Genomic DNA, 25,664 nt, shown 5'->3' with positions numbered 1-25,664 from the left:
ACGGGGTGAGTAGATTTACTAAAAGAAATGAACATTTTAACTCACTGATAATGATTTAGTTCTTCGCCGCAAATATCAACTCACTCGTGATTTAAATCATTCACGAGCTATTTAACTCATGAGTGAGTTAGTTTGTGACTGAATTCTTTGCGGAGACTATTAACTCATTCATGAATTATGTAGAACAGACTTGGTGGTCTATTACTCTCTCTGTCTACCTATCTTTGTTTTTCATAACTTTTCTTTTTTTATTGTTTCTTCCTTTTTTACTTTTCTTTTGGCTTATTTTATCACGGTTTTCTTTATTTCTCTAGTACGCTTTTCGTACTAGATTTTTTTTCACATTTTTACACATTTTTTTTTCGTGTCATTTCGTTACATGAATTGTTTTTAGCACAAGTTTTTAAAGTAATTTCTTTAGTTAGCAATCTGTCAAATTAAACTCAGATGATTTTTCTAATTAAAGTTTCAATCTGCTCCTAGACTAACGTCAGTAAGAGCATTTTAAATACAACATTAGAACAAATATTTCGAGAAGAACCAAAGCCATATTTACTAGGATATTGGACGCATGATATTTTAGAAAATTATCTTTCTAAATTATAATCCTCAAAGTATTTGTGCGCAAAATTTTTCATATTTCATTTCATTAACCGACATTTTAATATCACACAAATCAATTGATAAATGTATATACTAAGCCCAAATAAAAAAATGTAAAGCAAAAAAAAAAGCAATTACTTTTATGTGAAAATTTTAACAAACTAATTACAGTAGGTACAACAAAATCGCAACTCGTCATAATGGTTTTGGGATTATATATTCATTAATTTGACGTACAATTTGATTTAAATAAATAAAGAACGAAACATATTGGATTAATTTGGTTTATACTTCAGTTTTGCTGCAATACTGAACTGAACTAAACATGAACTTGCTAGGGTTGATCGTATAATACTTGTACGCTGATTTTTGTCTCAAATAACTTTAAATTTATAGTCACCCTTAAATTGTCTTAATAGACCCTCAAATCCTATTACGTCCTACTGATTTTAAATCATAATTTAAAACAATCCACACAGAAGCAGAAAATTTCTTTAAAAGAAATTTTAAACAAAAGTTCGCAAACATAAAAATGTAGCACCTACTGGCATCAGCTGGTGGGAGGAAAAAAATCAATATTGAAACACGCAACCAGTACGACAGTTCGCGTACGCCTACGGAGTAGAGACGGGCCCGTACTGAAGCACTGAAAATCGTGGTGAGGTATCCCTTTTTTCTTTGCGAAAGGCTGTTGTAACCTCACAGGTATTGGCTGTGAAAGTGAAAATGGCTACAGGCATGTTCGTGCATTTCTCACCACACTTACCACAAACGAAATGGATCGATTGCGTCTAGAAGAGGTACTATTTAAAAATCAGGGTATAAAATTGTATTCGACAGAAGCAATTCCGTACATATTTTTGGTGCGGTTAAGGAAAAAAATACTTCAACGCCACACCCCATTACTATTAGCGTTCCAAAATTCTACAGTCCTGCAGACAGGCTTAAAAACATAATAAAACAAACAAAAACGTATTTTGATCTCGCAAGTAAGAACAAACTTGACAGTTAAATATAAAACATTTTGTATAAATACAAGAAAAGAATATCTTCAATAACATTGGACTTCATTTAACATTGGACAACTATAAATGTGATAGTTATGTGACTTCGGTTGCGTTATGCTGTTGTGTAAATAAATAAAAAAAACAACCATAGACGGATGTGTGTAAGCATTGGCTAGATGAATGACAAATTAAATTAGCAGTTCATGGGTACGTTAACACCATGACGACCAAACGTTAAGCTTCCATTAGCAGTCCTTGAAAGTTGTTCTAATGATGTGATGATATGAAAAAAGGGGAAAAGCTCAAACAAACATGAATAGGCAAATAGTACCCGAAAACACATCTTAGCCGAACTATTGTATTTCACGCTATTAGTGTTAATATCAGTTCGATTCGTTTTTTTTTTTCGTGATACGAGACGAGACAGATAATCGATACGTGATAAGAGATTACGTTCGAGCTAGGGTTGATTTTGATGATGACCAAAGAAAAAAAGCCATGAATTTTTGTGTGTTTTTTTTGGGGTGAGTGTTACAAAACACTCCGAATCAGATTGAAAAAAAACAACTAAACGAAAAACAAAACGAGATGCTTTGATTATAGCACACCAAAAAAAAACCACACAGAGATGTTACGAATCAGATCATACAATAAACGGAAGATATTTATGTATGACTTTCAAGAGACAGTAAACATGAATTATTCGATAACACTAACCAATTAAAAGCAACCATAAACACGATTCTGATTTCCTGTGGGCCATACAATCGCCCATGTAGTTCTAAAATGCAAGCATCCGATGATAACTGCAGACGTCTCAGAGATCAGATAGAGTACGAACTAGCAAACAATTAATGTCGTCGGAAACGTCGCAAAAGTAAAACAAAAAAACACAATCAAAGCAAACGCATCACAAAACAGAAGATCCGGAACAAATCATACCATTAACAGCGTATAGAAATGAGCCAAGCGGCAAAAAAAACCATACAGTAACTGGGATGGATACCGGGACAGAACCTGGGAGGGACTTTAATTAACTCGTGACGGAGGGTGGTGGGTGGGAGGTGGTGGAGATTGTGGTGGAAATCGGAACCAGCAACAAACCGATCCGATCCCATGATAAAGGCTCGATAAAGAACAATAAATAAAATATAGACACACGGTTGTTGGTGGTCATAGTGACCAGGCAGGATGCTATAACAACGTACCTCGATACCGACGATACTGATTGGGACTTTCTCTCTCCATGGGTCGATCGAGTTGGCTAGCGGCATTCTCCAGCTTTGAAGCGTAAACAAGGAAGGTGGACGATATCGAGCGTGTGTCCTTCGACCAGGGGGCGTTTGTTGCCGCTGACGGGATGTCCTTGCTGGGCACTATCTTCCGCTTCGCACTGGTGAAAGAGTTACACCGCAGTTACCCTTTCTAACAGCTGGGCTGGCCAGGCTAATTACATGCGCTACCAGCACCTGGACCGTATTTACACCCCAGCGGATACGGTCGATGACCTAGTTCTCTGCTTGAAAATACGAATTTTCTACAGTGAGCAACACTGGGCGACCAGATTCAACCAGCCGGAGATTAGGCGAGCTTCGATGGGGTTTTTTTTGTTATCTGCTGGTAAACACCGTTACCGATACACAACCATGCCACACTGGGCGCACTTTGGAACGAACACACCGAAACACTAGATCGATTTGCTTCACTATCAACGGGGATTTGCAAATTGCTTACATTTAAGCTAAATCAAAGCAATCACATCAAACAACATACTGACGGTGAGCTTCACACTGATCGATTCGATGGGAAGCTGGTAGACATAAATGATTTATGTCATCAATTTTTTCTTAAATACGATATGAATTCTACAAGACATTTAGCATCTTCACCGTACGGCACTTTTACGCGATGGCACGCTTGTTAACCGGAACTGAAATGTTGCCTGGACTGCTGCTGGAAATCGGGCCAGCCTAAGAATCTAGGGTTTTGCTTCAGCAGTCTTGCTTCGCAAGCAAGCAACCAACACTATGCCCAAGATTGCAAGGACGACAGGATGGTTTAGTGATGATAATGCGCCAACGCGAACGCAACGATGATGATGATGCGCTATTTGACGGGGATGCACACCGACGGCAACACAGTTCGCGGTATTCCTGTTGCGCGGGAGACAGCTGCTGATATTTGCTGCTAGTTTGCACCCATGCACGGGCAACCGCCCATCAACCGCCCGAACGGTGGAGCACGGGATCAAGTCGGATACACCAAACTGCTGCAGCTTTCACACGTAACCGCCTACCGATCTTAAAACAACAGGCGTTTCGCGAAAGAAACGGCTCGAACTTGCTTCCGTTGCGGAAGATGCTGTGATTGATAGCGATTTACAGCAACAAAGTCGACGTGAGTGATAGGACAAGAACAAGGGCATACACAATCTCGTGAAAAACGATGCACGCACCCAAAGAGCACCAAAGGAGCAGGTGATTCCATCCGGAGCAGAGTGACAACCGATTGACAGATCATTTGACACAAATATGTATTTCTTCGGCATGCTGTTGACAAGGGTGATTGTATGAATTTGTACGATATTTTACTTTTTTCGTAACATTTTTATTTGGCAACTATTTCTACTCCATTTGCTTTATATTCGAAAGCAATTTTACTTTTTATTTACAAATAAATGATTACCCCTCAACTGTCAAACTAACAATCATGGACGACTGATGCACACACTTGTTGTGACACACAGTTTGTAGAAGTACTACGTTGCTGTCATTAAAAGGGGGAGGTGAAATACGCTTTATTTTGGTGGTGCGTTGCACGTGTTTATAATAAACCGCTTGTTAAGTGTAGCAAGTTTTATGTAAATCACACAAAATGTTGAAATCAGCGACAAACACAAAATGTAAGTACGTTAACGATGTGTTTAATGTGGGTAAAGGTAACAAATTAATTTGCTTTACAGTGAAACCTGTTCCTGCTGATGACAGCGATAGTGATTCCCTGGAAGGCGACAGCAGCGGCGAAGATGAGTTTCTATCCGATGAGGAATACCCAATGTCTGAAGATGAGATGGAGCTAGAAGATGAAAATGGTGACGCAGCGGACGATACGGAGCAGTCTGGTGAGCCCACGAAATGGGCCAAAGCCATGGCAAAGTTCCTGCGCAAAGCTACCGAAGAAAACATTCTCTCCAAAGCGGCCACAGACGAACAGAAGGAGCGCAAAAAGAAACAGAGCAAAGAGCACGTATTCGACGTGGTAAGTGCGGAGGGTACTGTTAAGAAGGAAACCGACTCTACCAATGGTGACGGCACGGAAGATAAGCCGAACGAATTAAAATTGGCACAAGAACTATTGCGACAGAAAGCGGCACTTAAAAAGGTCCGACAAAAAGACATTCTTGGCTTACGGGTGCGACCATCCATACATGATCATGAGCGTGAAAGAACGCTACGGAAGGTGGCCACCAGGGGTACAGTGCAACTTTTCAATGCCGTCCGGCAGCAACAGAAGCAAGTGAACCGAAAGCTGGAAGATGCCGGCAAACTGGAATACAAGCGTGATAAGGTGCTCAAAAGCCTCAACAGGAAGGAGTTTTTGGATGTGCTCATGAACGGACCACGGGCAAAATCGGAGCTGGTAGACAATTTGGTCAAAAAGGAGGAAGAGGATGATATCAAATCGGAGGTGGATTCGGAAGACGAGCCGAAATCTACGTGGGGTGCACTGCGAGCCGATTATCTCACGGGGAAAAAATCGGGTTGGGATAAAGAGGACGACCAGGAGGAACCGAATGTACCGGACGATCTGGGGTCGGATTCGGACATGGAGTAGAATAAATTATCACATTTACATCCGGCATACGTACTGGGTCGCTTACTGCACGATCACAAAATAATGTTGTGGCTTTATTTTATGTTCAGCTTGTATTCTCCACAGGGCTGCGGTATTTGTAACGGAGCCGTTGGGTAGATCGTAATGGGAAGACTCCATATCATTGTCTCGATTGCTATGTCGGTCGGTGCGACCCATTCCAGCTCCTCGTCGTTCTCGGTAGTACGATCCAGTAGCATTTCGCTGCCCAATTCTGGGTTCGTGCTTGTCACGAACTGAAAGTGCAATCGCCAGCTCACCTCTACCAGATCCGTGCGGAAAGTGGGTGTCACGTGTAGCGGGATGGGCAATATCACCTGCGTTTGTAGCATGCCCAGACACACCTCGTGGTGTTTGCTGTAGTTCGTAATGCGCGAAATGTTTTTGGGACGTTCCGGTTCGTTCGCTGCTTCCGAAGAGTTCACGGTGTCGGCAGCATCTGAACCGGCCAGTTCATGCTTTGTGCCGGTAGTGAGCGACGATGAACTACCGCTATTCAGTTCGGTTTCTTCACACTGTAACGTTACCGATAGCTGAACGCATTTGATCGTTCCGCAGCTAAAATCGATCGTCGCCACAATATCCTCCCCTAGTTTGTAGGCAGACTTGAACAGACAGAACCGGCCCACCTTGCCCCATTTGTTGTTAATCATAAAGAAGTTAGGACGGCGGCGTGCGGTCACACCTCGCAAGTAGTGTAGCGCATACTCAATCCGTGACGGTGGGCGCTTTTTCTCGAGAAACGGATTGTTCGGTGCCAAATCTTCATTCGACTCATCGTTCAATGTGATCGCTTCATCGAGATCGCTCTGTGGCAGCGGAAGCGGTAACACACGGATGGGAATGTTAAGTGCCTGCACGGTGGAACCTAATCGCTGTGTAGCGACCGTAATTTTGTAGTAATGCTTCACACGGATGCCACGGTACGTGGGCGGTGTACTGAGTGGAACTGTTTCACGATAAAGAACTACGTAGAGGACATAAAAGGGTAATGATAATTATTAAAATACAAATTGAGTTTTGTATCATCACGCACATTGTTTTGCTTCCCCTGGGGATAACCTAAGGTCACAGAAGAGAATTTTCGGCTCGGTTGAATGTAGCACCTCACCCTTGAGTTGATTACTTGCGTTTAGCGAAGTGCTTCCACCAACATTTCGGTTCGTAGCAGCATCCGTTGATGATTTCTCGTTGAAGGAAGCATTACAGTAACAGTGCAGTTGCACCGTTGCCCATGCAAGATTTTCCAAAATATCACTTAAATGGGAAAAACGAAACCCCATTTTACACATCTGTTTTGGTTAGAAGAATCTTCTACGGGCCCTTACCTATTGCTTTGAGAAATTTTGTGCTCCGGTAAGGATGGATGGATAAAATCGATTAAACATTCCACAACTTCACCGCACATAAATACGGCGCTTTGATCTCTCAGCAGTTTTGCATTAATTTCTATCATATTTCTTGGAGTATTGTTATGCACTAATGCTACGTGTAAATATGAAAATCAAAACAAACACCCCGTTCCGCAGTGTTGCCAGCTTACGAGTTTTAGGGCGATGTTTTATTTTGTATCTTTATAAATCGTTGCATTTTTTTATTATCTTTTAATTGCTTAATGCAATCGAAATTTGCCAGTTCTACATAAAAAATAATACCGAAATAGGAATACAATTTAAATTACGATTATACACACACGGTGCACGGTGGTATTTTTAGCTGCCAAACCCAATTTAACCTTTATGCTCATTTCGTCATTTGAGGTTTGACATTTTGTTTACACCATTTTCTTTTCAAAACTGATTTTAAACTACAAAACTGATTGTATTCAGAAACAATATATGGAATTGGATTGGCTTAGCACAGACAACCCATCAAGATGAACTCCAGTATTAATAACCCCCTAAATATTGTTCCTGTTTCATCCCTATTGTCAGATTTGCTAATGACAAAAATACGAATGAAATCTTTTTATTTTAAGTAATTGAATTTAATTAATTCGAAATTAAGTTCCTTCCGATTTGCGTATTCTCGGAATAAATGTTTTCCAAAAGAAAACAATTCCTTGTTAATTAAAAAAGGTTCGTACCATGGTATGTCAGTGCACGATTTAAAGATGGCCGACGGCAAAAGCACACACGCAACCTTGCATTAGTGCATGTTCATTGACCTCATCGTTTCACCAACACATCCCCATTCTTGAACGCTCTGTTGCTGCATCGCAGTCGGGCCACCTGCACCGCTATCGCTGTCGCTCGCTCGCACATATCGTACACGAATCAGTGCGTCGCTAGTGTGTGTGCAATCGGTTCAATTTTCTGCTCTCTGTTCATTTCACTCCATTCTGTTCCTACGTGTTCAATTTACAGAGAAATTTGTCACTCGCGATTCACATTCACGTCTCACGCCTGCCCGACTCGTTTCCGTGGTGTCGTCGTGGAAGTCTTGCGTGTCGGAAAATCGGTCCCGTTTTTCTTCCATCCGGTTACATCCCGGGAGGGGGTTTGTGTCGCGCTTTTGTGTCCAGCGTTTTTTTTTGGTTTCCGTTTTTCCATCTTTTCCGTTTTGGTCACACACCCCGCCACGGAGTGCGTGCCCGCGGGTCCGGTTCGTGCGTGAGTAAGTGACTGTGCGTGTGTGTGTGTGTGTGTATATGTGCGTGCGCGTGTGTGTTCTTCTCGCATCCGTTCTTCTTCGGTACCGTGTGACGTTGGCGTTGGGTCTGTGTCCCATCCCACACTTGGCCAGGCAAGCGTTTCTGGACACCGGGGTGTGAGCATTACCCAGAAGAAGACGTGGTGAGGTGCAAAATTAAAAGGATAATCTTGCAGCGGCCGGTTCCAACGCACCCGAAGCTGGTTTTCACTGGTGACTAGATTTATCTAGCTTGATTGGGTGCTAGTCGCAGAAAGGAAGCTAAAAAGAGGTATTCGCTTCGGTATCCAATCTACCGTTACCCCGCTAGTGTGTGTGTATGTGTGCGTGTATGTGAGTATGTGCCTTTTGTGATTTTGTATGAGTCGTCGCCGTACGGGTGCGTGCGCTTCAGCGAAACAAATTACTAGATCGAATGAACAAACGAACAATCAGGGGCAGAAAAAATAAGTCCAATCAAACAACATCAGCTACCTGTGTTATACATGACGCCTAGTGAAAATATTGTACATTTCGTTGCCTATGCTACGAATGCACAATTCTTTCCAAAAGTGTCAAATTTGCATTTGCTTTCAATGATTTGTGTAGACCGTCTTCCAAACTGCCACTAAAATTAATGCTTCCGGATCTGTCGAACAGCTTCGATGCTTCGAAACCCAGAAGAGTGTGCTACGTGGACAACGTTTTGCCCGTCTGCTCATTGGGCCTATTGTGTCGGTGAGTCGGGAGAGGGAACGTTTTTTTTTTTCTTCTTCCACGCAGTAGAAGGTTCCCCACCCCAGTGCAGTTGTGCATTTTGTTGGATCTGGTGGCTGCTGGAAGGTTTATTTGCTTGCCTTATTTTGCATCCATCCGAAGTCGGTGCGAAAGCTTGGGAACCTTCGACTTCCCATCGAAATAATATTCCAACGTGTGGTACGGGAAAAGATGGTTTTTGGTGCGACCGCGGGATGGTAGGGAAACCAGAACACACGCGTGTACGGTGTAGTATCATCAGGCAGTGAGAAAAATGAGTAGCGCGTGTGCGTTGCAAGAGCTAACTTATATTAAATCACCGCAAAAACATATGAAAAAATATGCTTTACTACCGTGATCACTGTGATGCGAATGGATAATTATTTGGCTACTGAAAACCACGTCAAAAAACAGATTTTTATACATACAATTTGGTCACACTGGAAATTAGGCACAGTGGTTAACAAACAGAATGAAAGGACAAACAAATAGAAGTGTGATGTGTGTGTGTGTGTACGAGCAGAAATATGTATACGAACGCATACATTCAAACAAACGGTTAAACACCGCCGCCCAGACACAATTGAATAGAACGCCTCTGATGGATGGTGGATTTTCCTTGGTTTCCCCGCGATCTGCTACCAAAATTGCTGCTCTCAGTGCGACACACACAGGAGGGCAAAATTCCACCCTAGGAAAGCAGATAGAAAAAATAGATTACCCCGGTTTATAAAGCCTATCAGCAAGTGCCGAGTTCTAGATGAGCTTTGGTACGCTTTGGCGAACACAAACACACACACGACTGTGACCGGGTCCTGTACGCGCTGGGCGCATAAATCTATTACAATGTGTTGCTACTAGCTGCCATTATGCTTGTATACTTACGATGATGCGAGTGCGTGAGTATTGTGGCCGGTAGCGCCGTCATCATTGCCACCATTGATGTATTGTGTACCATCTGTCCTACGCGCGTTCCCCGGTTTATCCATTCCGCTGGGGTTTCGCAAATGGACACGCGGAACGTATCGCCACCGTTGGGGTAGTTGTTGTTCACTTGTCAGTGACACTTGAATAAGCAAATTAGAAAACCGTTCTGCGGATTTGATCATGTCTCAAGATGCGGTTTGCCCAGCCACAGTAAAAAGGGGAAAACTAGCGGTGTGGGCAAATTGAGAGCATTCTAAAATTCCCGTAGCTCTTCGATGATGATGTTTTTAGTAGCGATTTTAACATCGCTCTTCGAACCGGCAAAAGAGCGAGCGAACCCCGAGATGTGACGAAATGTTGGGATTTCATCATACGTTTGTATGGTTCTGTGATAGACTTTTGTTGGATAGCAATTGAAAATCAATGTGGAGGAGACAAAAAAAATGCAACTTTTATAATCAACAAAAAGCCCATGATAATATTTTGTTAATTTGCAATGCGAAGAGAGATCATCAGATATGAAGCTAAAAGATCTTTTGAGAAAAGAACGAAATCTGCGATCACCATCAGACCAGACAAAACAAGGCCAAAAAAAAACGGGGAGCTCACCCGAAGCTGCTCCAAAGAATGTGCGGATATGTAAAAAGCTAGAGAATAGACGTCCAAGAGACCACCGTGACGATGAATACCCTTCAATATGCACATTCTGCGGTATGCCACAACTCAGTTCCCGCCCTGGCACTAAGCCACGATCGAGATTCAAGCTGCCAATTGACGTGGGGAGGGAAGATTGCGTTGGTTTCTTTCTTCTTCGCTGCACGCCTGGCGACGTGGACCAATTCTTAACCGGGAGAAATAAGACAGTGAGAAATGGGCATGAACTCATCACGAACGCCGCGTGGTTATGCTGTGCGGCGCTGCGAGCGAATAGCTTGATCCAAGCGGAAAAGCGCTAAAGGGGGGAACTGATAGACTGTACACCCGCGCCGTTTACCGTCGAGGTCGGATCTCTGTAGCTGAATTCGTAATTAGTTGTGCCTTCTCTAGCCTAGCAGTTAAAGAGACGCGAATGAACTCGTGGAGTATGGCCAGACGGTGGAGTACTTGGTTTGCTTTGCTCCACGGTACATCGCAGTCTTTTCCGCTGGAGAATATGACGAAACAAACGATTCGGCAAAGCGAATTTGGGATCTATAAATCCATTTTCTTTTTAGCTAAAACATTATACCATCTTTGGAGGTGAATTGTATGTACATATAATAGTTTAAGCAGGATTAAGGCATGATTAGGACACTGGATCTTGGTGTGTGAGGCTTTTCACACCCAGCAGGGAGTGTCCTTAACCTCAAGATACGTTACTATATAGACTTTAACAGATGCACAAAGAAGCAAAGATGCGTACAAGGTTGTCTGGCGATCGTTTCGCAGAGCTACGAGAGATCACACTGAAGATCGCGGACGTTCGCTCTGTGTTGTCGTTGTACCCGGTTTTAGCATATCGTTAATTCATCGTCTTGTACGCAGGACCATAATTTCTTGATTATGACCACTGTCGGCGTACGTCATCCACCGATACGATCAACCAACTCACACATACGATATGTACGTAATATATGTAATGCGACGCAGTGTAACTTATCCATGATCTTTCCGTGACGAACGATGGTGTACGCTAAGTGTTGTGGGCATGTAATACCACCATTATCATTACTACATTCTGTGCTTCTTTTCGCGTTGCATCCTCTATTGCAAAGGGTCGGAACTTACTGATGTACTCTCCGCATCTCGGCATGTAATTTTAAAACGACGTCGAAGTCATAGTTTGAAGCCGGTCCCAAAGCCGTTGGTTGGGCAGAGCCGACTACAAAACAAATCTAGAGTCGATCCGGAGCCATGTTTTCCCATCACTGGCAAACTCCTCTACTTCTGGAACACTCCTTTACTTCTGGAATATCATGCAGCGCGCAGCATCGGGTTGATCTGTCTGGCCCTTGTTTTGTGAGCTGCCTAGTGGGATAATCAGCTATATCCACCGTCAGCAGTCAGCGGTGTTGTAGCGTCTTGGACCTATCTGCGATCGTCACAATCTGCGCTAGGGAACGAACGACCATGAAAAGCAAACGCGGAAACAACGCGCACACATCCACACACACGCACGTACACTGGTTTGTAACTGGTTTGGTTTCTTCCTTTCTTGGTCCCGCAGGAAGACGATCGTAGGCCGGCAACGGTTTGGTGTACGTCCGAAGGTTTCGAAATACGCTTTTTTTTCTCTCACTCGAATTGACTGTAATCCACAGAAGAGTACGGTTGGCATTGATTAAAAAAAATCCCTCTCACAACATGTCGCCTCGCCCTGTTACACCAAACCTCCTTTCTAAGCGTACCGGGACCAGTTTTGCCACAATCGAGGATCTGTGACCTTCAGAGGGTTTCCCCGGGCATTCGCATCCAAACCATCCCCCACCCTCTCCCCATGCGAGTAGTCCTTCATTTTAGTCTCGAATTTGGTTGTGTTTGTGGAAATGCATTTTTAGTGGGAGCATCTTCTACCCTACGTACACGGGGAACTTGTTTGACCCTAGCAAGTGACTCCTTTCTGCCACGTAACCTTTCTCCCTCGAACCACGGGTTCGGAATTGTGGCGCCGTGATGGGTATAATGTGGAGGACGAATATGTGCTTGCCTCAGTAAACCATTTTCTTGCCGTTTAAATGCTGCACCGAGCAGTATTGTTTGAAGTTTGTTGCACGTGGCACTTACTGCACGAAACGATCTTCGCTTTGTACGAACGAAGCTGTGCGAATACTGAACTTCCCTGATTTCGCCTTTAGGCTATGATGCTGCACCGTTTTGCCGGTGCGTTTCATATACTTTCATTGTTCGAACGGTTTGCGTTTTCTTTTTATGGCCTACAAAGAAAGCCGAGTATGCATGTCCAAGCGAAGTGGAGACCGTAAAAAAAAATATCAAACTAGTAATTAACTTATTTTTTCTTCACGTTATTAAAACACATTTCCACTCATTTCCTGCGACGGTCGACGGTGTCTTAAATCAATCTTTTAAATAAAAAAAGAGAGCGGAAATGTAAAACTACAAATAAAAGTTGAACCCCTCGCAACGAAATGATGGGGTGCGTTGCGGTAAGAAATTCGTCAATGGTCACAGCATTGATTTTACACCGCAAACACACATCAAAGTAAGCCGACCGGCGGGCGAAAGGCGATGATTGATTTAGTGGCATTCGAAATAAAAAAAAACAGCGTAACCAATGCTTTTAAATTTCCTCTCACTTGCGCGAGTGTGTGAACGCCAGATCCCCTTCATACCAGATTAATCAAACGCAAACGATTTTTCCAAGTTCGTTAATGTTTCGGATTTGAAGGTAAATTTCAAAGAAAGGAAAGAAAATTCTAACTTTTTGCAGGGTTGCAACATTGCATAATCGGAGCATCGCAGCGATACAACCGTGTGCTTTCTTATCACGGGTGGGCCAAGTCTCGTTGTCCGCTTCTAAATCCCCAAAGTCAATTGCCCGATCAAACATCGGACAAACACATCGGTTTTATCTGTTATCGGTCGAACTGACTATGCACTGCGGTCCATCAACAGAGCAGGATCGTCCATTTCGGTAGAGCCACGCACTTGCTGCTCTGGTGATAGCTGGCTCATTCATAAAGGAATTGCTTGATAAAGGCCACAGGGGTAGTGCTTTCTCGCCTACCTCTTAACAGCCCTTCGTAGTTTCTGGCACACCTCCATTTTTTTTTTCAACCATCTTCTTCATGTACTTATGCTTTTTTTTCTTCGCTGCGTGATAAGAAATCGGTCGGTAGTGACAGTAGCGCGGGTACGTTAGCACTCCACAACAGTCCGGGGAATGGGTACGGAAAACCTTATTGGTTTTGCCTCTAACTACACGAAAACCCCATCTGTTTTGTTTTGTAGTGACAAAAAGTGAGAGTATGATTGTGTGGCGATGAACGTCACATCTTTATGACACGTTTATTGCGCCAGACTTTTGTTGCTAAAGCACGCTTCAATATGGACGCAGCGCTTGCGAAAGGGTTTGAAGATCTGTTAAGAAACGCTTATTTATTGCTGATCTTATAGAAATGTCCTACCTGCTTCTAACACTAGGTACCGTTCCATTGCATTGCAGCGTGGTGGCGGAAGATTAAACCCCGTCAGAGTAGAAAAAGAAAGATACAAAAGAATGACTGAGAGATGTGGAATTTGCTATCTTGATTCAACTTGCAACTGATAGACACATTCCAAGAACACTTCATTTTATCGCTCAATAAAACTTTTCTAAAACCTATGCACGTCTCTAATTTTAGCCTATACTGATAGACAATTAATTGTGCCAAAGTTGTCTTATCATTCGGTTCCGAATATTCTAGAATCTTAAACTGTGCAGTGGTTACTTCGATGAGCAAACAGTGTGACGTTTATCATCATCAACACCAGATTGGGGATCGATCTACACGCGCCGTACGGAATCAATATAGGTCTGTCATATGTTGCAAGCGATCTGATTAAGTGAACTAACAATAACAGCTCAACAAAAGAGCACCAATCATTCACAAGAAGCATTTTTAGCGGAGACAAGCTCTATGATTTTGAAACCGTTGAATCTCGAAAGAAAAGGGTTCAGTGTGTGTGTGTGCGCGTACTTAATCAAAAGGCGTGAAACTTATCAACGATCCGTTGCTTTACAGGGAAGTCCGGGCTCAAGCTCCGACACAGGAAGTGGCAGTGTTGCTTACCCGGTGGCCAAAGTACAACGATCACTTGAGCACAAACCGGCAACTGACGGAACAGGCTTTAAAGCATTAGTAAGCGCGCCATTCTCCATCGTCTACCATGCCACGTCGACAGCTGTTTTGACACGTTGTCCACTTGGTTCAGCACGCATCGCAGTTCCGAATTTTATTATGAGGATAGATGGACGAGAATACACGCTTCATCAGCGTATAGTGTTCTTTTCTCCGTTTAACGTGTCATATCGAAAGGCGCTTCGAATCGGCGTTCGACTCAGTGTTGAGGAATGTTTCAACTAACACCCCTGCACCCGACGCCACAGTAGTGGAGCATTTTTGTTTTATTAATTTCTGCTGGTAGCCAGCGATTCAAGCATGTGCGCGTACCCGTATCATGTACAATTAACTGCTATAGTTATAATTCTCCGCACATCAACTCTAATCATTGTTCTCTTTTTTTTTTGTTTCACTTCCATATTTACAGCTTCATTTGACTGTCGTCACGAAAAGCGAGGAACTCAGGGAGTAAGGGCTTGCAAAGCGATCCAGCTCTAAATACTGTTGATTTGTCAACCAGCTGCCACAAACACTTGTCCGTTGATACGGGATAACACATTGAGCTAAACGCTTTTACCGCCGAACGCCTGCGTACAGCAAATCATGCAAAAATGGATCTGACTACATTGTCGTTCATCGTAATTGTGCTGTTCTTTTCCCTTCTGTCGATGCTGTTTATTAGTCGCTTTCTGCCCAAGGGTAAATCCTTTGAGGAAATGCTAAAGGAGAAGCGTGAAATGCGCGAAAAGATTCTCGGTCTAACGTCCCCGGCATCGTCCGGTGCGCCGACCAAGTCGAGCAAGGAGTCGGCAAACAAGCGGACGAAGAAAACGCATCCTGGTGGCAATGCGAACCAGAACCAGAAGAATCGTGGTGCAAAGCAGCAGCACCAACAGCAACAGCAGCACCAGCGGGCCGAAGTGGTGGAACCGGAAAGTGATGGACATTCATCTGAGAGTCCGCTCGAGGAGGAAATCAATCCGCTGACGTACGGTGCTAAGAAGCGTATTGGGCAGACAACCAATCTGACGGTGGAATATGCAGAAACTGAAGCATTTCCATTGAGTGAAAATGCCGCTGGAAATAAGGTTGGTGGTACTGGAAGGTGCTTTATTTCTCATCTTTTAGAAGACATAACTTGAATGTTGCTTGTTTATTTTTGCAGAAAAAAGATAACAAACAACAAGGTGGTAAGAAAAACAAGCAAAAGGCAGCTGGTGGCATTCTGGTGAACAAATCTGAACCGGTTCTGGTAAAGTCGGTAGAAACCGTACCAGAGATGAATCACTTTGCAGAAATACACCCGAAGGATGCACTGGAAATCGCACGTCAACAGGTAAATGGCGATGGAAGGTTTTACTATTGCACCAAAGTATATGCTCACGGGATTTTTGCTTTATCACCACACAGAAACACGAGGATGATACCAAGGTTGGAAAGAATCAGACACCGAAAGAGCAGCGTCAGCAAAATAAGAACAAAAAGGACATCCAATCGAAACTGTCCCCTAAGAACAATGTCCCCGCTAATGTTACCGAGCAGCAGCAACAGCAGCATCATCAACATCATTCCGCAAATGCAGCGCACGTTGCTGAACCGAAAAAGCAAACAAACGCTGATAACAAATCTAACGCCGGTTCGGCACACAAGGACAAATCGAACAAGAGGAAGAAAAACGAGCTGATCACGCAAGAGCTAGCGGTTGAGATGGCCGACGCTGCGAACGTGCACTCGCTAGTGAACATCCTCAACAAGGCGGATCTGCCACGGAACGATATCCAGATTTTGATCGACTTTCTGCTGAACAAACAGCAGGATACGCTGGCGAAGGATCCCTCCGAATGGAACGATCCGTCCGATCCGCTGCAGAAGCTGAAAAAGCAGCTGCAGGAAAAGGAGTCGGCACTGGTCGAGGAGCAGAAGGCTGCAGCCGGGCTGCATGCCAAGCTGAAGGAACTCCGCCAGGAGCTGAATGGTGAGAAGATGCAGGCCGGAGCTGTGCTCAAGGCGTACGTGGAGGAGCTGAACAACAAAAAGCAGGAGGTTCACAATCTGACACAGGAGCTGAACTCGATCAAAGACAAGCAGGCAAATGATAAGCAGGCGATGTCGATACAGTTCCAGCAGCTGCAGGCCAAGTATATACAACTGTCCAAGGAGCATGCCTCGATGCAGGACCACGGTGCAACGATTGCGCAGCTGAACAACGATCTGCAGCTACTGCAGCAGGAGCTGATGGCAAAGAGCCAGCTGCTGAATGAAAAGCTACAGTCCGAGGAGGTCAGTTGAAAGTTCATTGTACGGAAGATGGGAGTTCGATTACAGCTTGGTGGTGCATCATCGGTGGTGCCGAACCACCCTTAAAGATCTCTGTCTCTCGCTAAGATTTTAATCTTTCGCTCGGTTGCAATTGATAAGGATGGGTTAGAATAATTTACATTCGTGTTTGCTTCACCTTCACAGGAAATGATGAAGAAAAAGACTGAGTTCGAAATTTTATTACACAACAATGAGGAGCTCATGAGACAGCGTGTACAGGGTGAGTAAGGGTCAGCTGATTGCAACGGTTTATGATAGCGTGCGCGCGCATTACGCCGAACACTCTCACTAACTCCAACTGTTGTGCATCGTGTTTATTTTCCTGCTTGCTTGCTCTCTGTAGAATTAACTGCCTATGAGAACGATTTACGCCAGTTGCGGCTGGAGCTGACCCAGAAGGACGAGCTGAGCTACGAAATCGAGCAGCTGAAGGCTGAACTACAGGCGAAGCAAAAACAGGCAGTGGCAGCTGCATCGGCCGCTGCAGCTGCGGCACACGCCACCAGCCAGGCGGACGAAAGCAACCGCGTCGAAATCCGCAACCTCCAGAATGCCTTAGACTCTACCAAATCGAAGCTCGAGGTCTACCGGAACGAGCTGGTCGAGTGCAAGAGCCTGATGACGGACTACAAACAGCAGACGAACGAGCTGAAGGCGAAGGAGGAACAGTTGCAGAAGCAGCTCGAGGAGCAACGACAAAAGAATGATGTAAGTCAAGAAGCGTTGAAAATTGCTTTTACTATCCATACTGGGTTGTTCTCTTCGTCTTCCATTTAGTTGGAGATATGTATTGTCAACTTCGGTTTCTAGTGGCTTTTGTTAACACGAATGCTTAATATATCTCTGTGTATCTCTGTGTGTTTCTTGTATGTGGCATTAAATGCAAATGCTTTCTTCACCAACACATTGTTGTACATAAATCTGTAAATGTTTATATGAACAGTACCGTTTATTCTGGACTGATGGCAATTCGAATATTGCCAAATATTGGAATATCACGTATAAATGGTTCGTCAGTTTTTATAACAGGGATCTTAGTTGTTTTTTTTTATTAGTACATATTTAATCTGTTTTGCGGTTTAATACATACAAACTGAAAATGCTGAACGCATTACGAGCAAATATGCAAGGCACTTCTATAACTTCCTAAGCAATATTGCACCCGGATTCGACAAACGCAAAATAAATACAGGTACTCGAATATTTGCTTTTATATGGACGCCCTTCCCCGGCTGGGTGAACCCTCACAAGATGCCAAATAAGTATATTGGGCATTGTTTGGAAAAAGATTAAATTATTTTTTTTTTCAAATCTTTTAAATCTATTTAACACCTAATTCTTCGGCAAAACTTTCCAAACATACTTTCGATCAAGCAATATTTCTCCAATTTAACTATAAAATAAACAAAATTTTCCACAACAAAATACTTTCCTTTCTCTCAACTGTTGAACTGTCGAATCGTACGAATAAATGACATTGTACTGTAATTTAATAAAAAGGTGCATACGTAAAGCATACACCTTACTGTAAAAATTGAATGGCAATGAAAACGCTTTTCTTTAAATCAAAAAGTACGATCATACTGGTAAAAATCGTATTTTATCGATAAATTAAAAATAAGAGTAACGCTGTGATCGAGATGTTTTGTGTCTGTCTGCATTTCTTACGGTCCGTTTAACCGTAAGAATCGGTTCACCAAAGGGCAATTGGACGGCAAATTGATAGCTAAAAATGCTGTTTTTCAGTATATGTTTACGATGGAGGTTCGAAGCGTACCTTATGTGATGACACATAAGTTTTATGCGATGGATTTGATCCCTGAATTTGATTCCATTACCATGAAATGTGAAAAAAATGATGAGTCGAGCAGTTTTGCACTGCTGCTGTACCGATCAAACACGTACTCCACTATACATTTAGTTTAAGCGCACCCGTGTGAAAGGCAATGTTGCACAAACCCAAAAAGCATGTTGTACAGTTAAACGACATTCCTCTACAACTAAAGAAAAAAGATATATTGCTCATTAGCTCATTCCGTTTACGTTGTTTTTTTTTCTTCTTTTCTTTCGTTCTTGTTCTAATGCACGCGCGTTTGTGTCCCGTTACTTCCGTTGCCTTTGAACATTTGATCTTAACAACACAACACAATCAATTGACGTTGCGCTAACGTACTCCTAACGCACACCAAAAACCGATCGCGCATTCGATTTGCTTGGAATGATCTTCTGCATCCTTCTTCCTTTTACCAACAACCACCTACACAACCGGCACCATGCATTGCCTTTCTTTTGCCACTGATTTGCTATTTGTGTGCCAACGGTTCGTGGCAAACAATACCTGTACCAAAAAAAACCCCTAACACGTTCGCGTAGAATTTGCGTACGAAAAACTGGAAGTTGGTGGAGGCATTGCAAGATGCCGAACGCCGACGAGGACAGACGACAGCGGCACCAGCGATAGCGGGTACGGAGCAAGTTGTAAGTGATGGATGTGTGCCAAAGGTGGAAAACAATTCCCTAATGGGTGCCCCGCAACGAAGGGAAGTTTGTGGGCATTTAGCGCATCTGAATCACGCACTGTTGTTACACAAGAAAGTAGCGTTTTGACTAATTGGTGCTCTTGTTATGTTTGATTTTCTTCCGTCTGTTTCCATGGCGTAGGAGCAACAACAGAAGCTGATCAACAGTAGTGCGGAAAAGGTGGACGTCGGTAAAGTGGTGCTGGAGGAGCAAAACCGTATGAAGGATCTGCTGGTGCAGTTACTGCAGCCGACCGGTGTGGTGGTGTCGGCCCTGCCCGTCGATGCCACCGACTTCCAGAGCTGGCTCGAGGCAACGGTCGGCTGCATTAAGGAGCAGTACGACAGTCTGCAGCGATCGCACCCCACCAATAGCACCGCAAACGACAGCAGTAGTACCATTAGCAGCGGCGTTAACAATAACGCGGTGGTCACGAACAGCCACCCAGAGCAAAGCTCTGGCACTGCCAACAGCAACAGTGACAGCAGTAGGCTTAACAGTAGCAGCAATATAATCGCTAATAATAATCTTAATACCAATAACAACAGCGTTAATAGTAGTTTACACGAAAATAGCAACGACGGTGTCGTGATCACGAACAAGAACGGCGCCACCAGCGACAGTGGCTCCGAGGACGATCAGCAGGCAATGGCGCTGCGGTACGAGCAGATGCAGCAAACCGTAGATCAGTATAAGTCTATCATAGCCGATACGGTAAGTAGGAGTGCGGCGATTCGGTACAGTTCGGTCTTAAGCTAATTGTGTTTACCTGTTCGTTCATTTCTCGGTGCAGGAAAACATGCTGAAAAACCTAGAAGCGAAGGTGATCGAGCAGGACATCCACTGGCGTACGGTGGTGCAAGCGAAGGATAAGGAACTAAGCCTGCTCAAATCTGCCGGTGCCGTTGAGCAGTAGAAACGGGTCGTCCAACATTTTGGCCGCATGTTCCTCTAAACCTGCCAGAAATTAGTAGGAAGCGAACATTTCGCACATTTTTTTTCGCAAGATGTTAAATGGAATGAATACTACAATCTCCCCTTTAAGGTGCAATCGTTCGGAAGGAGAACTCACAAATGGGTACGGGAGTGTGGAACAGGTGTGTGAGATAGCAGAGAAGGGAGAGGGAAAGGGGGTAAAAAGCAGGATGTTCTATATCTTTGGTTTGCATATTTCACCGTACGTCCCAGTCCCAACTCTGTGCATGCAGCAGCGAATGCGAACCACGAAGGATGCAGGATAAAATTGGCGCAATGTTTAATTTACATGAAGCGGGGAAGGAACACACAACTTTGGAGAATGCGTAAAGATCGTGAGCGTATTGAAGCGATCGAAAGGATCGAAACGATAGAAAAGAAGGAAACCCAAAATTCAATCATTTAGACAAAAATCAGTTACATAGTGATGGCAGATGGTTTAAAATGTTCGGTTTGTACCGAGTACACATTCGTCACGAAGTAGGACGGAATTTTCCACCGGCTCTCGACAGACACCGACACACACACATGCAACAGTTTCCGTGTAATAAACCACCCTTTACGAAACAACAACAGTAGGAGAATAGGCATACCCGGAAGTCCTCGATTAAATATATTTATATTTGTATACATATATCCACGCACACACACACACATACACAAACGAACAAGCGCTCGCATACATGGCCGTTTTTCTTTCGTGTATAATCCTTATCCGTACGCTTTTCTTCCTCCAGAGAGACAATCCAACACAACAAACAAGATGCTTGTACTTTCACACACGCGCGTTCCGTTCGGAATGGCATTGGGCAAACCAATTTGAAGACTTTACTGTGGCCGCCGAAACGTAGAAACGAATTTATGTGTTTAAAATGTGTTTATCGTAATTGATTAGCTTAATCTCATGCATGTGTGTTTTGTACTGGTTTCTATTAATTGTTCTACCTTTTTGGTTGTTTTTATACCTTTTACGTTAAGAGTGTCCTGTCTGCAAAGACGGTTGCATGACAGATTGGATAATTATTGCTGAATAATCCTGTTTAATTGAAACGGAAACTGAACCTACCGTGCATTTATACATTCAGTTTATTAGGGTTGTGTTTTTTTTCCATTTCCATGCATTCAAATCGGTTATCACGGTTTGTGGAAGCGTTTTGTGTACGCAATCGTGTTCTCCGTGAGTCTTGTGAGTTGAGTACATGTTGATGCTGCGATCGTTTCCGACTGTATTGCGCGCGCGCGCGCCCGCATTCGCGCGTGTGTGTATATATTTATATATTTATACGTCCTACATTGATATCTGTGGCCAATAGATGTTTTACAATTGTTTTGGGACAGTTGTGTAAAATACATTCTTTTTGCAAGACTTTTTTGTTTTTGAAACTGGATAAAAAAAGAACGTTTGTAAAGACAAATGGAAATGGGAATTGGGTAAAGTTGGTTTGTGTCTGTGTGTTTGTGTGTGAGAGAGAGAGGGTGTGTGTGTGTGCATATGTAAATGGTAAGAGCGTACTGCTGGGCATGTGAAAAAGGATCGACAAATTTTATGTTTTAAGATTTCCTTCCCCCTACCCCACCCTTCCAAAACATTACCATACATTATTTGAAAGTGCTCGATTAAATATATAAGTGTATGTAGCAACGCGCACAAAACTATAAGCATTTATCATTCTGACGTCTGTTCGATGCTGCTGCTGCTGCTGCTGCACTCACTGCTGCAGTTTGAGGGCCTTGCGCTTCTTTCGAATGAACTGTTGTTGATGCCTTCCAGCTCTTGGGTTTCGGAACATCCCTACTTTACTAATCCTCACGGTTCCGTTCGCTCCGGATTCGTTTTCTCAACTCCTCCAACAGTGCGAATAATTAATGGCTCGATACACGAACCTAGAACGATTAGTAAGCGCAAATACGAGCGAAGGATTGGCGATGAATATATGGCACTGAACATGATGAATCCTCCTACGGCGCATACAGCAGTGAAATGAATTAGGAAATCGGTACTCAATAAGTTTATTAAACCAGAAAAAGAGAAAAAAGAGGGTAGGAAGAGGGTGAAGAGCGCGCGCGCGAGAGAGAGAGAGATAGAAAGTACATTACGCATATTTTGTTTATTTCTTTTTTCTTCTGTTCGGTCAACGACAGTCTATTATTAATATAGGGACAGAGTATAAAAAGGGGGAAAAAGTGAAGCAAACATAGTAAAAGAGTATGTAATAGGTTCATAGTAAAATGGAATCATAGAAACGAAGGGTTAAAAACAGTAACAGATAATCTATAGAAGTGAAGCTTATCTAACAAAATATAAAACTCTGGTTCGAAGCGGAAAAGCATACATACATTCTGAGATAGTTTCAAACAACAACAACAAAAACCAATACGAAAAAGACAGAAAACAAGTTTAAAAAAAAACATCAAACAGCAATATTTATGTATAACTTTATTTTATTTCTTTACTTACGTTTTCATAAATAACATTCTGTTCACCATTTTGAAACTCCCGTGTGTTTTTGTTTGTTTGCTGTCCTTGTTATCATGCTGTCAACATCATGAAACGGAACATATTGTTAACATAGCAAACAAACAAGCAGCAGAAAAGAACACTCCCCAATTTTTCCACGTATCCAGTCCATGCTTCCACTTTAAGGTTAAATTAAGTATACCATATACCGGGGCGCGAGAGAGGTATGGTGCGAGGTTAGAGACGAAACTACTATGTAATACAGAAGAAGTGAGCGCCAGCACTAAACCAGAAGTAGTAGGTAGGAATGGTGTGCAGGAAAGACACAGAAGAGGTGACAAGACGGGCAACAGGCCGTTAGCACCACCCATACGTCCTCACACCTTGGTACGGATGGTCTGCTGTTGGTTTTTGCTGTGGTCGATGATTGTGTATAAGAGAAGGGTAGAAACGAAACAAAGCGGCGGTTAAGATGAGGCGAGACACGCAAACCCGTTGTTGTAACGCAAACGGAAAATTTGGAATAAATGCAGAACAATATATGGCCCACGAAGCCGATTGGTGGTTGGGTTGAACAATTGAAGGAAAGAAACTACAATAATAAATATTACATCATTTTTACATTTATTATTAAAATAGCATTTATTTGATTGTGTGCAAAATACTTACTTTATATTCGACTGTTAATCCATTATTCCGTGGGTTTTTTCTCTCGATTACTTAATCTCAAATAGAGCCTACTACCATCCCTTTGCTGTCCATGTGGACGATCTAAAAATACTTTGACGGGCTGGGTTGTACGGTATTATTCTAATGACATGAACAGACTTTGGTAAGACAAATACGCTGTATGACAGTGAGAGCTCATCGTACAAATCGTAGAGCTCGTCATAATTGCTGCTCCTCCATAATCCTGTTCTGAGTATTCTGCTCTCGAAGATTGGATCATAGATTGATTTTCTGGAAGTCTGCACCTATATTCTGTGAGCAAAATATAACTACACTTGGGTATAGCTGCGCGAACTTTGTTGTGAACTAATCTACGCGTTAGTGGAAAAAAGAATTTTTGTAAACTTTGAACCGAAAAGGTATTGTTCATCTCTTCATCTTACAACAGAACAAAAACCACAAATTTAGGAATGGTCGATCAAGATTTTATACATTTTGGATATGTTATTTTTTAGTAAAATTGAGAAAAACTTTTATAGCTATTTCGTATACAAAAATGTTACAATCGCCTCAGCTCCATCGGCTGAGATAAAGTAATTCTTTAGAATTGGAAAAACAAAATAATCATTTCTGTTATTATGATATAAAGTATGAAAAAGGTCATTGATCATGGATCGTGAAGAAATTCTTATGCATTAACTATCAATATTATTTTATTATCCAACACAACAGCGATAAATTTCAATTTCAATTTATTATTATATTATGTCTGCCGTAAGGCTACACATAGAATACTTAAAATAATTTAACTTAAACCGTAATATATACCTAAAAACTAAACTAAAACTCAGCCAAAGGAAGTTCATGAAGATAATAGAAGGTCATTGAGTATGATGAGGAGGCTAAAAGGGAAATCTAAGACGATTACGAAAGGAAGATAAAGGGACGTGGAAATCAAACAAGTGGGACGAGGAGTTAAACGATCGCAGAACAAGCAACAATGGGTCAGAACGACCTGCGGCAGTGCAAAGTCTGGGGATAATTAAGGGAGGACGAATACGGAGTGAACGGTTGGGAACATAGAGGGGGATGCGAGGAAAGCAACATTGGAGAATCAATGCAATCGAGCAAGAGGGAAGCAACAACTAAGGATTGGGCCTGAGAGCGGCGGTTCTCGAGGAAGTCGATACCGAGCAGCCGACATCTGGACTCCTAATTGGGCAGGGCAGCAGAGGAACTACCCAGAAATTTGCGAACTGCAAACCTGGTGAAGGATCTCTGCACCCGTTCAATGCGCTCAATATGAATCCGAGCAGTCGGGGCCCATACTACAGAGCAATACTCCAGCAACGACCTAACCAGCGAGCAGTACAGTGCCTTCAGACACAACGGATCAGAAAAATCTCGAGCAATGCGCTTTATGATGCCGAGCGTTCTCCAAGCCCTGCACACCACGGAATCGATATGAGGTCTCATGGTGAGACTAGAGTCAAGCCAAACACCCAAGTCGTTGATTACACCGACACGGGAGACCTGGACCTGATCGAGGACATACGAGTATATTACAGGAGAGCGGGAACGGGAGAAAGAGATAATTTTACACTTATCAGAGATCGGGAAAAAAAATTTCAAATCGTCGGCATAACATAGAAACGAATCATGGGGAAGAACGGAAATCACGTCGTTCATAAACAGGACAAACAGTAATGGGCTAAACACACTACCTTGGGGTACCCCAGCCCCAGAACAGAAGGACACAGAAAAGGTAGATTTTAATTTGACACGGTATACACGATCACAGAGAAAGGACTGTACCCCTTGAAACAATTGTATCATTGATCCCAAGACTGTACAGTTTCTTAATCAGTGACGCATGCGGAACACCGTCAAATGCGGATTTAAAATCCGTGTAAATAGTGTCCACTTGAGGAGCCAGTTCAAGGTGGGTTCGTGACAAACGACAGAAAGCACATGATGTTGGAAGAGGTAGAACGATGAGGGACAAAACCATGCTGTTAGTAAGGATACATTGATGAATGACAGATTCAAACACTTTAGCAATTGCACATAACAATGCAACACCGCGGTAATTTGCATCAAACAGGC

General features: G+C 43.0%; 4 protein-coding genes across 9 annotated transcripts in view; 2 read left to right on the top strand and 2 right to left on the bottom strand.

The window, feature by feature from the left end:
* Window positions 1–4,092, bottom strand: part of LOC125764128 (ribosomal protein S6 kinase 2 beta-like) — a 30,793-nt gene extending 26,701 nt beyond the window's left edge. For both annotated transcript variants that reach the window (XM_049428025.1, XM_049428026.1), the window contains exon 1: window positions 2,819–4,092. In XM_049428025.1, the coding sequence (XP_049283982.1) occupies window positions 2,819–2,858 (40 nt within the window). In that variant the 5' untranslated portion in view covers window positions 2,859–4,092. The remainder of the gene's footprint in view (window positions 1–2,818) is intronic.
* Window positions 4,093–4,368: 276 nt separating this feature from the next.
* On the top strand, window positions 4,369–5,471 carry LOC125764131 (RRP15-like protein). Its single transcript, XM_049428031.1, has 2 exons — window positions 4,369–4,512; window positions 4,573–5,471. The coding sequence occupies exons 1-2, from the start codon at window positions 4,485–4,487 to the stop codon at window positions 5,442–5,444; spliced, it is 900 nt and encodes a 299-aa protein (XP_049283988.1). The 5' UTR covers window positions 4,369–4,484; the 3' UTR covers window positions 5,445–5,471.
* LOC125764130 (RAB6A-GEF complex partner protein 2) lies at window positions 5,472–7,723 on the bottom strand. Its single transcript, XM_049428030.1, has 3 exons — window positions 6,812–7,723; window positions 6,520–6,740; window positions 5,472–6,450 (listed from the first exon to the last, which is right to left on the bottom strand). The coding sequence occupies exons 1-3, from the start codon at window positions 6,937–6,939 to the stop codon at window positions 5,519–5,521; spliced, it is 1,281 nt and encodes a 426-aa protein (XP_049283987.1). The 5' UTR covers window positions 6,940–7,723; the 3' UTR covers window positions 5,472–5,518.
* A 304-nt stretch (window positions 7,724–8,027) lies between these two features.
* LOC125764127 (ribosome-binding protein 1) lies at window positions 8,028–23,442 on the top strand. 5 transcript variants are annotated; one of them, XM_049428019.1, is made up of 9 exons: window positions 8,028–8,406; window positions 15,045–15,705; window positions 15,783–15,953; window positions 16,028–16,897; window positions 17,081–17,156; window positions 17,280–17,644; window positions 19,310–19,414; window positions 19,598–20,170; window positions 20,250–23,442. In XM_049428019.1, the coding sequence occupies exons 2-9, from the start codon at window positions 15,229–15,231 to the stop codon at window positions 20,370–20,372; spliced, it is 2,760 nt and encodes a 919-aa protein (XP_049283976.1). In that variant the 5' UTR covers window positions 8,028–8,406; window positions 15,045–15,228; the 3' UTR covers window positions 20,373–23,442. The 5 variants fall into 5 exon arrangements, with proteins under 5 accessions (XP_049283976.1, XP_049283977.1, XP_049283981.1 ...); XM_049428020.1 differs by having other exon boundaries at window positions 8,028–8,468; XM_049428022.1 differs by lacking the exon at window positions 8,028–8,406 and adding an exon at window positions 8,622–8,852.
* Window positions 23,443–25,664: the final 2,222 nt, after the last annotated feature.

Source organism: Anopheles funestus, chromosome 2RL, assembly GCF_943734845.2.
Source record: "Anopheles funestus chromosome 2RL, idAnoFuneDA-416_04, whole genome shotgun sequence".
Taxonomy (NCBI): domain Eukaryota; kingdom Metazoa; phylum Arthropoda; class Insecta; order Diptera; family Culicidae; genus Anopheles; species Anopheles funestus.
Note: the sequence above shows the minus strand (reverse complement) of the source record. Positions and strands in the feature narration are given on the sequence as shown.